Here is a 17841-nt window from a genome sequence, read left to right on the forward strand (position 1 = left end):
TCACAGAATATAAAGTGAATGAGAGATAATACCAAAGAAGTAGCATAAGCTACATTAATCATAGCTCCCTTTTTAATTTAATAGCTTTTCCTCATCCCATGTCTTGGTCTTCATCTTGTGTCTTGTTGCTTCAAGACTGCCTAGACAAGTAACTGATGAATTCTTTGCACACTTCCCAAAGGGGACTGCATCTCAGAAAGCCAATTTTATCTTCTTGTCCCAACTCAAGAGAGTAATATCTCCTTTGAAGTAACTTGTCTGATGGATTGAGGCCTAGAAATCAGCTGTAAGGGAGCATAAGTTAACCTCTTGACATGTCATCCAAAAAGAAACGTGCTTGGATGGGAATTTTAGCAACTACCTGAATATAATTCATTAAAGTTATTGTCAAGAAGAGATAATAAGGAAGCAGTTATGTGGTTCCAATAATAAGCTACTGAGTGCTTAAAAGGTTACAATAGATGTTTCATGCACTTCAACAGACACGAATGCAAAATGTGCTAGATACAGAGTAAGCGTTTTAATACAAGAAACTGCTCATCAGCAACATGGACTGGGTAGATGTTTTTAACTACCAGCTCTTCAAAAAAAGCACACTGAAAATGAATTACTGTTCTTATAACATTAACGAACAACAATATTTTAGCTAAGTGCTTGCTAGACTTCAAGATTGTACTGCTGAATTAAAGACTTGCTGAAGAGAAGTGAAGCAATGATAAAATAGCCCACATTTTGGAAACAAGTCATACAGCTAACACTAATACATACTTACACAGTATTTTCTGCCGATGTAATAAAGGAGGAGCCATTAAAATGCCCTAGATGGCTCAGAAACCAGGTTCTGTGAACTTGTATTGATGCAAATAGGCAGAGAACTCTACTTCCGCATTAGAGGGCTACAAATAGAAAAGGCTTTATGCCCATGTACTGTACACTGCTGTCTGTAATCAGATCCCATTGATCTTAATGCTTAAGGAGTAAGATAATTGCTTACCAGGAATTTATTCCAGACTTCCAGTACAAAAGTATAAATGTACCAAAACAATTTTAATTTAAGCAAAATTTTAATTTGCCTTTTTTTCCTCCTCTTGTTTCTTTCTTTCCTTGATGGAAGAAGAGATAGTCAAGCGTTCCCTGTGCAGCTTGATTCTCCTAATCACACCACACTAAGAAACAGAATCTATTCTGACTGTCAGTGAAATTGGTTGCACTTTTTTATAATGTAGAAGTGGTATATTCATAATATTGGTTAATACAAAAAGGACAAAGAGAAATCTGGCAATTCAACTCAACAGATGTTAGACCTATTGCAGTGCTTGGGGGCTGTGTTACTGAGAACCAGACATCTCATTCAGATTTCATTACCTGATTCTGTATCTCCCCTCTCCCATATCTCTTACCTGCATATATCCATTGTATTAAAAAAACAGCCCAAACCACTCATTATATGACTTTTTCACAGGCATGTATTACGGACAGAATGATGGCATTGATCAGAAAAGCAATACCTATCTGCAGAGAGGTGGCATTTTGTTTGGCTTTCCTTGAAAAGTTCTGGAGACAAGCACAGCAGAATTGAGTCAGTAAGGCAGTGAATCCAGAAAAAGTCCCACGCATGTTCTTAATATATTTAAACGCTTTCTGAACTAAACTATTAATGATTTTAGTATCTTTCTAGACAGACTTATTTGGAAAAAACAACTCGAAGTTTCTACCAACTAAAAAACCTCTCCAAACTGTAATCCTCTAAAAGAAAGACTGCACAGGAAGACTGCAGTATTTCTCCATAGAATTTTCACTTACAAGCACTTCTAAATGTTTTCCGTGAAAGTGTTAACAAATGAGCATCACAACAACATTATTTCATAGAAACAGACAGTCCTAAGAAACAAATAAGGAATAATGTGAAAAGCAAATAAAGGTATTTATACATGACCTCTGATAGTATTTCCATCCTGATTATAAACTTAGAAACAGCCCCAACTAAGCAGTGCTGAGTTACTGTTATTTTTTCTTATAAGTGAACGCTAACAATTATTTTCTTCTTAGAGAGCTACAGACCTAAGTTTCTTGCCAGAAAACTTTTAATACTAAGTAAAACAAATATTATTTGCAATGATCAGTATACACAAAATAGCCAAATTACTTAATGGCTTATCCTATTTTGACCAGTTTTCTCAGTTAACTAAGAATTTCTTTTCCTTTCTGAGAATTGATTGAAATATTGGCTTGTGTCATCTGCTGCCATCTGTGTGGTAATACTCTAATTTTCATGGAATCTGATTGCAAAGTTCAAATGCCTGTATACAACCCAGCTGATGATAGATTTAGATATTTAGAAGTTACCCTAGCAATTTCCTGTTTGCTCTGAATACAGGGTATAAACTAGTGATAAAACGATTACTAAGAGAAGCTGCAAAATAAGAGGGGAAATGCTGCATACCACAGAAGTGCTTTACTGAATGTTACACCCGACTTCTGTATTGTCTTGCATTCTGCCTTTGACAATGATCAGCAATTTATGTTTAGAGAGGAAAGGAACAATACTAATAGGGACTCTACCCTATTTGCTACCAGCTTCTAGGAGCTAGTACTTTAGACTTCTGAGTTAAGGCTTCATCTAGATCATCAACCTTGGTGCCAATGAAAAACTTTTGTTCCATTAAAAAACATCTGTTTAGGAACACGAGGGTGGCCTTGCCAGGTGAGACCAGCGGCCCAGCTAGCCCAGCATGTGCCTTCAACAGCAGCTAAGCAAAGCAGGGCCACTGTACAGTAATTACTACTCTAATACAGTCACAGCTTCCAGTGGCCAACATATTAGGGGCTACTGGAGCTACAGAAACTGCCTTATCACAAGAAGTCCTTGAAGCATTTCAATTTCATCTTATTTATTACCTTCATGATGCTTCTTATAGCTGCATAATCATATCTTTCTAAAAATACATTCTCTCAGGTTTGGGATTTTTTTTACTTGTTTCTTATAATGGTTAGAGTTGGAAGGGACCTTAAAGCTCATCTAGTCCAACCCCCTGCCACAGGCAGGGACACCTTCCACTAGAGCAGGTTGCTCCAAGCCCTGTCCAGCCTGGCTTTGAACCTGCCAGGGATAGGGCTGCCACAACTTCCCCAAGCAACCTGCACCACTGCCTCACCACCCATATGTAGGAAAGCCAATCCATGCTTCCCTCTGCACCCAATACTTCTTTTTCATTCAAGGCTTTCTGCACTGTCTCCTCAACAGCTTCATAGGCAAATGTGGGCTGGATGAGTAGACAATGAGATGGATTGAGAACTGGTTGAATGGCAGGTCTCAGAGGGTTGTCGTCAGCAGCACAGTTTAGGTGGAGACCCAAAAGGGTCAATATTGGTATTAACTTATTCATCAAGGACTTGGATGAAAGAACAGAGTGCCTCCACAGCAAGTTTGGTGATGATACAAAACTGATGAGAGGAAGTTCCACCTGAACATGAAGAACTTCTTTACTGTGAAGGTGACCGAGCATTGGAATAGGTTGCCCAGAGAGGTTGCGGATTCTCCTTCCCTGGAGATACTCAAGGGCCCTCTGGACACAACCTTGAGTAACGTGCTCTAAGTGACTCTGCCTGAGTGGGGAAGTTGGACTACATGACCTCCAGCAGTCCCTTCCAGCCTCAGTCATTCTGTGATTTCATTTGGTATTCCTAAATCATCTTTTTACATCTGCAAATACTGTCATCTCAGTGTTCCTCCTCTTCTCTCAACCATTCATGAACAGGTCAGTACAGATTCCTGTGGGACCAGCTGGTAGCAGAGTTTTACTGTGAAATGACCTGCCACTGCAACCCAGTTCACTAATATGAACTGGATTCAGTAACAGTTCACTAACATTAGCTTTTATATTTTTTTCTCCAGAAGAAATAGTATTCAATTGCTTTCCTACTACTGATTAGAACTGCACTCCTCAATATTCCCACAGGATTGGACTGTAACATCCACTTTCTGGCATAAATACAATGGTGAAGATAATTTAAATCACCAGTCCTGAAATGTGATTAAGTCATCTTGCTTCTCACAAGCTAAATGAGAAAAGTATAAAAGTAAAATAAGAGAAATTTAGGACCTGCTTTACTTTCCACTGCTTCTTCCCACTAAAATAGTAGAAAGGCCTAATTTACTCCTTCTGAAAAGTCCTTTTAGGGAAGATTTGATAGAAACAGTATGAACTAGATACAACTTCCTTGCATATAAATCAGGATTTATTAATTCAGGACAATTCAAGACAACCTCTTCTTATAGATCTAGCACATCCTAGAGGCTGCTTTGTCTCAACAGGTAAAATGAGAGGTTCAAGCTTGCAGCAATCTTTGCTTTCTTATCCTCCAAGAGTCCCCTTGTCTCATTTAGTATTTAGGAGGAACTTGGGCTCCACACTCCCCTTCAAGAGCTCAAAATGAATGTTCAGAGGGAACAACTGCAGTCAACTGCAGACCATGTCCTTGGGCTCTGCTGGCAACACCTTAGCAGCATATCAATGCTCAGAGCATCATGGCCCTGACTCATACAGCCCCACATATAAACTAAATTGAAAACTATCTATACCTGGCCTTGTGACATTTAACGATACACTGAAATACCACAACTGGGAAGTCTACTATTACTTTTCATCAATCTTGAAGACTGATGGAATCATTTATTAACTTTCTAAAAACATTTATGTGGTAGTGTTAAAAAAGCAAGTTTTCATCTGAACATTAATGATTTTTTTCACCACTGATTAGGACAACAATCCCTATTGTATGAACTTTCAAACTGACTTAAATAACCAGATGCTTAAAGCTTTTAATGTTGCTTATTTACTGTGTTTGGCTATAGCAGAGCCCACCACTGTGCCTTAAGAAAGCTGCAGATATACTACTATTGTATTTTTGATTACTGAGGGCTCCGTTCAGTTGTATCTTTAAAGTACCATACACAGAATGTGGGACTTAAAAAGATAAAAAGATGGATGAAAAGAGTGAAAAGAAAGTGGCATACACAGAAACAAGCAAAACATCTGTTTTCTAGTAAAAGAACTTGAGACAATATTTTATTGACAGTCTGCCAGAAGACTAATGGCAATTTTCCCCTCTGCTAGCTAAGAAAAAGGAAACACAGATAAGGTTTTGTAAGCAACAAGTAGAATGCAGGCATGGAAAGAAAATCTATTGCTATCCCTCATGTAGGCTAGAAGCAATGATAGAGCAAAGCCTTCAATCCCCAGCAGCCAACCTTGAAAGCTTTGTCAGTAGGGAGAAAATAAATATGTCAGACCATTTAAATGGTCAGCCAGCAAATCTAAAGCACTTATTTTCATTTTAATGAAGGTTTAAGCTTTTGTTTGCTATGTTAACACAATAATTCTCTCCCATGCCCCAGCTAAGCAGGTTTAGGCCTGAGCTAGAGCGGAACTCAAGTGGCCTCACCACTGGCATTGATAAATTATACCTGTGCAAGACACTTACCAAGATTTTTTTATAACTATATATTAGGAAGAAGTTCTTCCCTGTGAGGGTGCTGAGGCCCTGGCACAGGTTACCCAGAGAAGCTGTGACTGCCCCATCCCTGGCAGTGTTCAAGGCCATGCTGGGTGAGGCTTGGAGGAACCTTCTCTAGTGGAAGGTGTCTCTGCCCGTGGGTTGGAACTGGATGAGCTTTAAGGTCTCTTCCAACCCAAACCATTCTATGATGATTCTATGATAATTAACTAGTTGATTCAAACTTCCCTATGTCCTTTATTAATTCAAGATTCTTATTTTTTTTTCTCTTAACATCTATAACTGGATAAGGAAGGGATAAAAATGGCTGCCTTTTAGACAAGTTGAGTATTTCCCTGAAAGATCGGTGTTAACCAAAGCATATATTTTACCTGAGAAATCAGTGTATCACAAGACTGACTGACTGTTTTTAATCGCCCACTAAGGGGGAAAGCTCACACTCAGAAGTCCAATATACCTTCACTGTTATCTGATCAGAATCTTCTCTCAAGCCAAACTACATCCATATGAAATTTCACTAAAAGCCACAACACAACACAGACGGCAAACCTTTTATCTTATGCAGATGGTTAAGAAGCACAGCACCCCCCTCAGCTGGCATTCCCTAGTATGTATCCTCTTCCTCATACTCAGTGGCTTTTCCTCAAGCTCAAAACTTAAAACTAGGCCTCGGGTATTTCCTAGGTTCAACTTACAGCTTGTTTTACAAGCCAAATTCAGGGAAGAAGGAAAAATAGTTTTGCTGTATATAACTGAAGATGCAGTTATTTACCCAGAAACCCTTCCAACATTTCCCTTCAGTTGTCTAAAATCTCTCTTGCTTAACTGATACAGGTTTAAGCATTCCATGTCTCAAGAAGTGATGTTTCTGCCTTTCTGTAAATAACATCTATTTTTGCAGGATGTTCTTGCTTAGATGCAAGATGTTCTGGCCGTATGAATTCACTTTGGGACACCAGAACTCTGCATTGCTGAAATAAGTAATCCACTCTCTCTATGAGAGGTTGTTTTCCTACTGTCTCCACACCATCCCTGCAAATTAATACATTGAGCTTACATAACCTGTGCAGTATCACTTCTTGCCTTATGTTTAACAGAGAATGAAGAATTAGGAGGATCTCTCCTAACTGGTTCCTGTGGATATGCAGAATAAATTAAGGGTTCTCTCTTAACTACTTGAGTCATTTTGATTATGTTTATACAGGCTATTTTGCTTTCAAACCTGAACTTTTCTCCCCAGCCTAGCTGCTTTCAACCTCACTTCACAACAGAATGCCCTGAAACAAGATACAGGATGGCATTAGTGCAGCTGCAGGACTAAGTACTAAGGACTCCAGTGAGGGACTTCGACTAAAGAAGCAGTTTTCCTTTTTCCTATATCTTTCAATTTCATTTGCCTTTGATTAGATTCAAATACTGGCTTCTGTTAACTAGTAGATTGTAATCAGAACTTGATTGAAAAGGGCCACATATGTTTCGAGTTCTGTTTGCGCAGCAGCAGACCCTGGTCTTCAGGAAATCATGTGAAAAAGGGTCTTTAAAGTAATACTGCTGAATGAGAAGGAATCCAATCACCCCATGTTCTAAATCTGCAAAGTAGAGTCGAAGTTTTAAAATAATTATTTATAATTATTTCAAACATCACCTTCACCAGAGACAGCTTCCTGACTGAACTTGCAGTGCAAGTACCCTGCTGATCTGCTGTGTATCTTCTGTAGTAAATATCTTTGACGCATTTTTAGAAGGCCGACAGCCATAGTGAATGAGAAAAAGATCTGAACACCTCACAATTCATAAGGATTATGTAGAAAACAGGCCAAATACAAAATCTTACATTTGGGGGGGAGCTACAATATTCTATTATTTCAATGATTTTTCTGCTGCCAACAACAAAAAAGGAGCAAAGAATTCTTTTCACTAAAGAGTTATAAGATAACACATGGAAATGGATTAGTGATTTGCTCATCACACTAAATTCTACAATATCCATCAGATCACAGCTGAAGACTCGACTTTCACCAAGATGCACTTTTTCAAGCAGTAGTTTTCAAAAGGATGTGCAGTATTAATTTAAGCTTTTCTGCTGCTTAAAATCTACATGTAAAGTGAAAATACATTGTAATCGAACACTACTATTGGTTCTTCAATACATATAATTCCCCTGTTATTTACCAATAATCTGACACAGTTCCTTGTCATGCTCTTGATTTGTAGGATACCTTGGTAAGAAAAAAAATGCTTCACTAACAGGTGTTTCGTATTCCAAACAGATTAAGTTAATCACCTTTAATGTGCACATCTGCAGAATAGTGAAGTTTTTAAAGGATGGATATAGAAAACAAGAAAAAGAGATCAAGGATTAGAGGGAACAACAGAGAAATGAAACTGAGTGAGAAAATAAAATGAGAGGGGGGAAAAAAAGAAGAGGATCTAGGAATAGATGAAAAACTAGGCATGAAAGGGGACTCCACTGGAAGGAAAAGCCTCAAGTAATTTGGAAAGGCGGCCACCCAGCCAGCAAAGCTGGTCAACGCATTCCCTGAGGAACAGCATCCACATACACTGCCCCAGTAGGCTCTGCTCCCTGCTTCCTAACATTCTGCAGTTCTTACTCATTTCTTCTGACAGTCCTATATTTGAGTATAACTGAATTCTGTGGGATTACTCTAGGAATTATTGCCTATGGAAGATAAACTCTGTACCAGAGAAGTGACCTAAATCGATCCTGTGCTACTAGTCAAGCTATCTTTCACAGCAGCATTCAAAAAAACTATTATCCTATATCTTACCATATGGGACAAAAGCATCACTTTCAGAAATGAGAGCCAGCTATTTACCAGTTAACCTTATTATTTGTATAATGTATCAATTAATAAAAAATCCTATGGGCCTACTCTGCTGACTCATATAAAAACATAGACAATTTATTTTCAGAAATTATATCAATGCAAAAAACCCCACAAAAGATGGAATAACAGGTAAGACTGCACATGCTCATGAAAAAAGTATATTGCACATAAAACCCAGCAGCCTCTGGGTTACAGGTACCTGGAATTTTTCAGATGCTAGTGTTTTGGGAGCATTAAAACTGGGGAAAAAGGGAATTTAAGTCAAGGTAGGACCCTCAACATTGCAGCAGTGAGAAATATGGAAATAGAGCACACCTGTATTTGTTCATAACTCATTCAAAATCTGCTACTTATCTGCCATGCAAATTTTATGGGACGAATGTTTGTCTCAAAGAAATACTAATGAAAAATTACATTCAGTTCAATAGGATTTGCTGACATTTATGACCATGGCAGGGGGGATGGAAGTAGATGATCTTTAAGGTCCCTTCCAACCCAAACCATTCCAGAATGTTTATAATTTATGATTTACAGTCAACAATTAACTTTAACAATTATTTTCCTCTCTGAAGGGGGGAAATGTATTTATTTTATTTTTTCAGCATTTCTCCTTAGGCAATTTTTAAGGATGAGCTTATCAATTTTGTATGTAATGTCTAAGAGCTGTAGAGCAATTAACTTGCAGTTCTTTTTACAGGAATAGTGCCAAGAAATGCTGCATATTCACATATTTGAACCAACACTGTTCACTTCAGTCTTATTTTTAAATTAATTCCTCAGTCTATTAAAACTAATCCTGAAACCATAGTAGCTGTTTCTGTTCATAACATCAGATTTCCCCTTTCTCCTGATGTCAGCCTCAATGTACCTGCAGTTTAGAAGGACCATTTACTTTACTGCCTGACAGACAATTTTGTTTTGTAAACTTGCAGGTCCGAAGAACACAATGAAGTGATTTAAGGATGTACAAAAGCAACATTTCAGCAACGGTATTTTGCAATTGACATAAGACAGAGTTTCTAGCCGTGTAAGGTTTTAAAAAGATATCAGTCTTCTAACCTAGCACTAAATAGTTTGACACAGTTCCATAAAAATGGTATGAAGTGAGCAGTCTCCGTAACACTGTTAGTGAGAGAAGTTCATCATCAGATTGAAATCTTGAAAACATCTGTATTTCAAACAAGGAAAATCACAAAATGCCACCTCTTTTGCAACACAGGACATTGTTATGCCTTCACCTTTAACTGAAGTGTCATTTGCTACCAAGATCTCAGCTCTGACCAGCCAACAGTCGGTCAGGTGACTTGCAGTGAGCAGAAGACAGGTTTCAGGCTGCACTCAAGGAAAAGCAGGAGGAGAAGGCGCAACATTTTATTCACTAGGCTTGTAATTCACTGCAGGAAATAAGGTGTTCAGATTCGTATTTACCTTTTCTTCTCTTAAGCCAAGCACCATGTTTAGTTTATGTTTGGTTTTACATTTTTCTTAAAGCTGTCTCTCCAAATCCAAACCAGATCAGCCTCATCCTGACCTTAGCTCTGTTACTAGTCTAGCTATAAAACACATATTATTTCAGTCCCAACAGTGAAATCATATGAGTAATTTCTAAGCAACAGAAACAGGAAAATCTGAAGAAAGTTTCTCAAACATGAAACCCAGACTTATTCCTATCAACATAAACCCAGGACTGATGTACATCCAAGCTCTCAATCCACCCCATAAGACAGGCACTGAACTATTTTAGTGTTCAGTGAATTAAGACTCAAGTTTTGGATGCTGCTGCTTTCAAACAAATTGTCTGTGATCCACTAAAATCCATTATGCTGTCTAATAAGCAAGCAGTTTCTAAGGACTGTTCAGAGCAGTAATTTCTTTATGATCCAAAAACTAACATAGAAATTGCTCATGAGATGTCATCTGGTTGTAGAAAAACTACAGTGAGTACTGATAAGAAAGCATTGCAGTACTTACCACACCGAAAGCTCAAACCCCTTTTCAGTACACAAGCACCAAAGGGAGATGGAACTAATCATGAAAGTTCATTTCTAATAACAAAAAGGCTATAAAACTGTAAAGAAAAATAACCCATGAGTATTTCATACCAAGAATATTTTGTACAGAGATTATGCTGCTTCAGTATGAGACCAAGAACTAGTAACTACTAATTCAATTGAGTCCATGTATTACTCCTGTTTACAATCCTCAAATTGGAGGCTTATTACTTACTCTGTATTTGCAGGTTCTCTTTGGATCCAAAACTTGCTTAAAGATGGGACCTAGAAATCATTTTAATTTAGTTTTATGACACCTCATTTTGTCCAAAGAGATTAACAACCAAAAGACCTATTGTGCTGTATTACCTTTTTTTCCCCCCTACATTAGCAATTACCTTTTCAGTGGGATTTTCTAATTTTATTAAGGAAGTGAAGATAAAAGCAATACTGCTTTTCCTAGGGAAAAAGGAATTTCCCAGCAGCAGGCAAACCCACTACATTTCTGTTCAAAAAGCTGCTTGGCTTATACTTGTAAATCTTCTAACTGGGATTTCATCAGGAGAAAAGAAAAAAAAGTGTTCTGTGACAGACCAAACAAACGTTGCTGAGATTTTACATGTTCTTATATGTTTTGGCAATATTTTTGGTAAATGGAATATTTAGTTTTGTAACTGAACAATTTTATTTCTTTTTTTTAATACAAGGAAGCTATCTTTATGCCTCAGTATCTACAAGAATTTCCTTTACAGTATTGAACAGTGTCTGGACTTAAGTCTGGTTTAGATTAAAAACCTGCCCCAAGAAAACTTTGCATTTTAATACAAATACTGTATTTTTTGTATATTCTGTCTTGTCAAAGTTATTCACTGAAAAATCTATTAGCAGATGACACATTATGAATAACTGCAGTTCTCTCTTTGTGGACTACAAAACTATTATGGGATGTTATGTTAACATCTTTCGGGAAAACTGCCTGTGCAGTTTGTTGTTTAGCTTTGTTTCTATTTGCATCAAGTCAGTTCTCTGGCCTGCAAAACCTGTTAGGAAGGGAAAGAAAAACCAACCCAAAACTCAAATCTACCATACTTACTATCAATAATTTTGTTGACACCATTCAGGAATTCCATAGACTCAAAATAAAATCACAGTCCTTTTTCTCCTTTCAGAATATAGCCTCTTAATCCAAATAATATCAGAGAAGTAAAAATTTAGTCCATTCATCTGGCAAATGTTTCCCTCTGTTTCATAAACATGCATATCACAGAGAAAAAACGTTCAATTTAAGGTTTCTTACATAACTAAAGTGTAAAAAATCATCATAGAAATATGGTTATTCATAATAATGTCCTTATTGTCATGTATTACATTTCCATAAAAGAAAGATTTAGCAAAATCAATTGTGTTATAAGCAGCCAGTAAACACCGTTGTCTAGAAGGATTGTAAAATAGAAATTCTTGTAATATGGGCAATTATGTTCCAACAATCTTACCACAAGTTGGAGGTAAAATGTCAGGAAAACTAGAACAAGGATGCAAGGGAAAACATGTGACAGCTTATCAGAAATATTGGGTCAAATATTCCATGGCTACTATACATAAAATAGCCTGTCCAGAACAACACAGTACTACAGGTACCATTTCCTCTACATACATTTACAACCTGTAGAATACTTCTTTTTTTAATACTCTAATTAAAAGTTATATCCTATACGAAGGACAAAAAATACCCACTAGAGTAATATGATGACTTTTTACACAAGGATAATTAATCATCACATTTCATTAATAAATTATCAAGTGCTTGCAAGCTGCCCACATTCGTTTTCAGCTAGTTTGCATATTTCATAATGGTGGAATAACATTTTAAAAAGTTTGAATAGGCACTTACTGGAATTACAGTTAATCCTGATACAGTCTAGATGGGGAAGAATAGATGAAAAATGAAAATTTATCCTTCAAGGTAATAGCTGCAGACATCCAATAAAATCACAGTCCACCCTTCCGGGGACAGACACATGCAAACATGGCCACTCCATATCATCAGTCTTTACATACTGTTAGAACCCAGATATACTGCGATAAATCTTGATAAATATAAACGACAAATAGGGTAAAAATGGCCAATTTCAAACAAAGCTACATGGTGACAAATCTAAGTGCAAAAATCAGGATGAAATGTCAAAGATGCTTAATTGAGGCAGGCTGCAGCTTTCTCCCCATCTGTGAAAGAACAGGTAATTTCTCTCAGTGCAATTAGAAAGTGCTCCGTCACAATGGGTCCTAGAGCAAGCCAGGCCACAACCAGACATCTTGGACAACTTGTGTATAGTATACCTCAAAGGCTGATCTTCCAAACCTATGCAGTAAAATACAAAGCTCATCACCCAGCCTTATAAATAAGGTTTTGAGCGGTTACATTTTCTTATTGTATAGACTTAAGGAATGAACAGTGACTACATTTAAAACTAGGTTAATATACAGGACACTGCTTAACTAGAGAATCCTGAGTACTTTCAGGTTATTCCCCTGCCTGGAAAAAAAGAAAGAAAAGGAAAGTAAAAAAAAAAAATTAAAAAAAAAAAAAAAAAAAGGGGGGGAGAGTGTTGGAGAAAGAATCAATATTGTTTAGGCATCAATTTACTTACTTACTCGAACTACAGAAGTAGTCAAAAGCTGACAAAGGGTGGCATTTACTGTATAAAGAGAATGACCTGATCTATAGCAGCATCCTTTGCTGGGCCACCTGCACTTATTACAGTAAACATTACACTGTGCTGCGTGGTTTGCAGAGCTACTCCTGGCTTACACCTTTGAGGAACATATATACCATCAAACCTAGATTTTGTTTCCATATAGCTGAGTTTGTCATGTGTCGTCAACCGCATCAGAAAAGTGGTGGCAAACAGCCAGGGACCAGGACCTGCACATCCCCTTTTACAGAAAGTGCTCCTGCGGGATGGGGGTTCGGAGGCATCGCCCATGGGAGCCTGGCTCAGACTCAGCACTCCGGGGGCTGGAAGAGAGGATTCAACATGGACACCCTACGCTGCTTCTCCCTTCTCATATCTAAACACCAGGACAGCAGTTCAGTGAGAAACACTTTTAAGAATTGGAGAGTTAGGTGATTATTTCCTCTCCTCCCTTTCTGGAAATCACTTTATCTGCCATTAGGACAAATTACCTAATTCCCTTTAAAACCAACATTCCACTCAATGGGAATGACTGCATGGAGTGTGCATTTTCCTGAGTGTATTTCTGTTCTCTTTTAGGTCCTGACTTGGACTTTAAGCATAGAAAAAGTGCTTTTATTTACTTATAATTTTCTTTTTTAACTAAAGAAAACCCATAAGCTAATATTTTGTCCATCATATTTCAAACTAGAAAACCAATTTTTGGTTTGATGTTTTTTTGTTTTTTTTTTCTGTAAAAGGGCTTGTGCCTCCTGTGTTCACACAGCTGTTTGCTGAGGGCCGCAGTCTTTGGGCATTGAAGGGTTGTGTTATCGTTCGATACTACAAAAACACCACTACAGAATTGTTTAAAAAAGAAGAGATGAATTTACTGTAGTTTTGACACCTAAAAAGAGGAGACCAAGAAATCCATCCGTGGGAATATCTGATTACAACATTTTCAGTGTTAAAACTAGAAATTCTTCCCTGTGAGGGTGGTAAGGCCCTGGCACAGGGTGCCCAGGGAAGCTGTGGTTGCCCCATCCCCGGCAGTGATCAAGGTCAGGTTGGATGGGGCTTGGAGCAACCTGGTCTGGTGGAAGGTGTCCCTGCCTGTGGCAGGGATTTGGAACTAGATGAGCTTTAAGATCCCTTCCAACCCAAATCATTCTATGATTCTTTGATACGTTTGCATGTTGTACATTAATTGGCAGAAGTTAAACTGAACTGACCTACACATGTTGTTCCTACTTGCACATTTAAAATGTGGAAGTGCTACTGTGAAGAAGTTGTGCAGGGAGACCAACCTTACACAATGAAGTATAATGATTTAGCTCCAAAATACCACTGATGAACCAGTCTCCTCTTTTTAGAATACACAATAGTACAAAAATATTGTGATGATTATGTTAAACTATATAAAGAACACAAAAAATGCAAAAGAAAACAAAAGAAAGTATAATAATGGGCATGTATTTTGTGTGTGTATGTACATACACAAATGTTGCATCGACATGTGCTTATATATCATTTCAGTTTACTCTGAATGTTAAAACAGGCTGTTTCAGAAATGTTTGCAAGCAAAAAGAAAAATGTAAAGAAAATGTTAATTTCTTGGAGGAAGAATTTGTTACCTAGGTTGACCGTTAGTTTAACTCGTCCTGCATCCAACTCTAAGCGAAGGGTATCAGCAGATTCTCTAGATGTAGTTGCCATTAAAATGCCATAAGCTCGCTGGGACCTGAACCGTAAAGAAACATCTTCAGCCTCTGTATGCATCACAACAGGGAGCTGTATTTTCATAAACATACTTCCGTCGTAGCTCAAAATTGTTGCCTCTGCAAACATAAAGGAGAAAAACAGTTACTAAATAATTATATTTACATAAACTGCTCAAAGAGAACATGATAAACGTATCTTCACTTAGTGTGACACAGAAAAATTACGTGTTATGTATCAGTGTTACTGGGAAACATAAGCAAAGTTGGTTTGGGTTTTATTTCATGGGGTTTTGGGTTTGGTTTCATTTTTGGGGTGTTGGCTTTGTTTTATTTGGTTTTGGCATTTTTTAAGTGCATTATTGTGATACTTTCTAAAGAATCTAAATTGCTTTTTAATGCACCATCCAGTCTTCAAGCAGATGGGTAAAAACACATGTGAAAAAAATGCTTGCAAGGCTAGGCCTGTACTACTCAAAGTAGGTCGAAGTCAGTAAAAGATATTCAGGTAAAATTTATAGCCTATTAAAAGGTCCTATCTGACCATCATCCACCAAGATAAATACCTAAGGGTACTTTGTGGGGTTGGAACTAGTTGATCTTCAAGGTCCCTTCCAACCCAAACCATTCTGGGATTCTATGATTCTATCAATATTGCTATTACCAGTTACACTGATCATCCAGTTAGCAAAAAGCCATGTGAAATGGGTAACTACCCCCAGCATGGTGTAGATGGAGCACAGGTTGCTTCATGACCACCACGACTGCAGTACAGTAGAATCAAAAACGCCCGTACAAACATGACAGCCTCAACATTAGGATTGAGCCTGGACTTGGCACACTGAGGGCAAGACCTTCAGACTCCTGAGACAAGCAAACAACTTTCAGTTTCAGACATCACAAGAAACCCTCCCAGTGAGCAGTTCACAGCCTGTTAGACCCCAGAGCAACCAGCCACAAGTCTTCTCTTCCCAGCCTCCAGGGAAGCAGGAAGACTGATTTCTGCTCCTAGAAAGCAAAGGACACATCTATTTCCTAAATGTACTAAGAAGTCCTTTTATGCAGGAGGATGAAGCATCACAGCCAGTTAACCACCACAGCCTTTGGAAATGGGTCTTAGAGTCATTGACAGTGGCACATCATCCAGTGCTAGTGGATGATGTGACAAGCAGCATCCTCTACCCCAAGCTAAGAGCCAGTAGGCTCCCCAGAAACATATAAAACTAACCATACTGCATAACTAAAACCACCACACAAAAGACAAACCATAGTATCTGAACGTGCCCGTTTCATGAACATCTGATTGTTCACCTACCACTAATTCACTTCCATGTATCTCCTACATTCTTAAACCCATCCAAAACCTCCCAATCTTAGGAAGTGTTGAAGTGTAAAGATGAGAACGTCTAAAACAGAATACTATAGAATCTTTCTCAGAAAAGGAGGCAATCCTCACTGATAACAGTACCTGTTACTTGCCCAGTAACAGGCCAAATGAGCAACAAGCAGGAAGACAGCAGAGAACACCTATGGACAGCTTCTGTATACTTCAATTTGCTGCAGTATTAGAGAGACAGTTATCTAACAGCAAAAGTGTATTGTGGTCTCACATGCAAAAATATTATCAAGGCCTGATACCCTCACACTATCATTAATCAGTATCACCACTAAAACAGCACTATTTTTTTTTAAACATCAATACTTATGACAGCTTGTCAAAACTTCTTCCATTCCCTATCCTGTATACTGTTAAAGATAGATCAGTTCTTCAAGGCTTCCAGCCTACATGGTCCATGGAAGGACAAGATGTTCCGCTGTAACTCTGTGAGCATATTGGAGCCAAAAATGATAGATGGTACATTCATTAATAATTCCAGCCTTCCTCAACACAAATTTGAAGAAAAGAGCTTGATGTTGGAAAACAGGGATTACTAATACTGGTGTGAATCAGATGTAACAGGTTCAAAGAACATGTTCATAGGTTTGATGACTTCAAACCATGCAGGTAATAATGTTTTCTGCATGTTCTGAACTGAAAGTTTTTCTGTGAAGGACACTGAATACTTAATTCTCACCAGCCTCATAAGAGATTTTAAGTCAATGGGGGTTTTTTGTTTGGTTGAGAGTTTTTTCTTTGGTCAGTTTTTAGTTTGCTTTTGGGGTTTCAGTTGGTTTTGTGGTTGGTTTGTTCATTTTTGTGGGGGTTTTTATGGGTTTTTTATTTTTTGGTGGTTCCTTCGGATTGTTATTTTGGGTTTGGTTTTTTTGTGGGTTTTTTTTTGAGGGGGAGAGCCAGGGCTTATTATTCATTCCTATATCTAGCTCAGTCTGTGCGTTAAAAGCTCCCAAGACCTTTAGCAAGGTAAATACGATTTAGGCAATTAAAGAAGTCCAGCATGGAAGTTTAAGTTAGCCACTAATGTGAGAGAAAACAAAAGGTATTTTATAATGCCTATTAAAAAAGACACATTAATACTATTCAAAGGGTTTATAAACTGAGCAAATTCAGATGCTGTAGGATGAACAATATTCAATAACTCTATACAAGTCTGTTGCTAAAAGATTAAATTACAACAACATAAAACAAAGTTGTCAGAGTCAGCACTGGTACTGCTTGCTGGCTTTCTTACGATTATTTAGTCCTTTAGGAAGTTACAGAAAAAGGAGACAAGGAACTGTCTCAATTTAATCAGAGATGACCTGTGAGTATTTAACATCACAGTGAACAGACCTGATGTGATTAGATTCTCAATCCTCCTAAGCCATCCTGTGCCAGTCATTTTGGAAACAGATGTTCCAAGAACAGACCAAGGAGACTGAACAGAAGATCAAATGACTTAAAAGCTCTGGGGCAATGAGAAAACCCCTCATATGAACTCGCTCCTATCAGTATGGGAAGCACCAAGTCACAGGCTATCTAAATACAAAGGTATCACAGACAAAAAAACCAACAAAAACAAAACCCTGTAAAACTGGCAGGAAGCAGGGATAATATGATTAAAGACATCTTAGCACTGCTCTGAAAACCATAACGAAAGATTGGAGACACTACATATTCCTAAGATAATATACACAACTATGCTCAACTTACTCA

At 37.8% G+C, this 17841-nt stretch overlaps 1 protein-coding gene across 1 annotated transcript in view; it reads right to left on the reverse strand.

Moving 5' to 3' along the window:
- Window positions 1-17841, reverse strand: part of LOC104407433 (neurexin-1) — a gene marked incomplete at its 3' end in the record, with an annotated part of 111760 nt that overhangs the window by 38947 nt on the left and 54972 nt on the right. The window contains exons 6-7 of the mRNA XM_010016715.1: window positions 14664-14867; window positions 12249-12275 (exon numbers count right to left, since the gene is read on the reverse strand). Of these exons, the coding sequence (XP_010015017.1) occupies window positions 12249-12275; window positions 14664-14867 (231 nt within the window). The remainder of the gene's footprint in view (window positions 1-12248; window positions 12276-14663; window positions 14868-17841) is intronic.

This window comes from Nestor notabilis, unplaced genomic scaffold (genome assembly GCF_000696875.1).
Source record: "Nestor notabilis isolate BGI_N333 unplaced genomic scaffold, ASM69687v1 scaffold486, whole genome shotgun sequence".
Taxonomy (NCBI): domain Eukaryota; kingdom Metazoa; phylum Chordata; class Aves; order Psittaciformes; family Psittacidae; genus Nestor; species Nestor notabilis.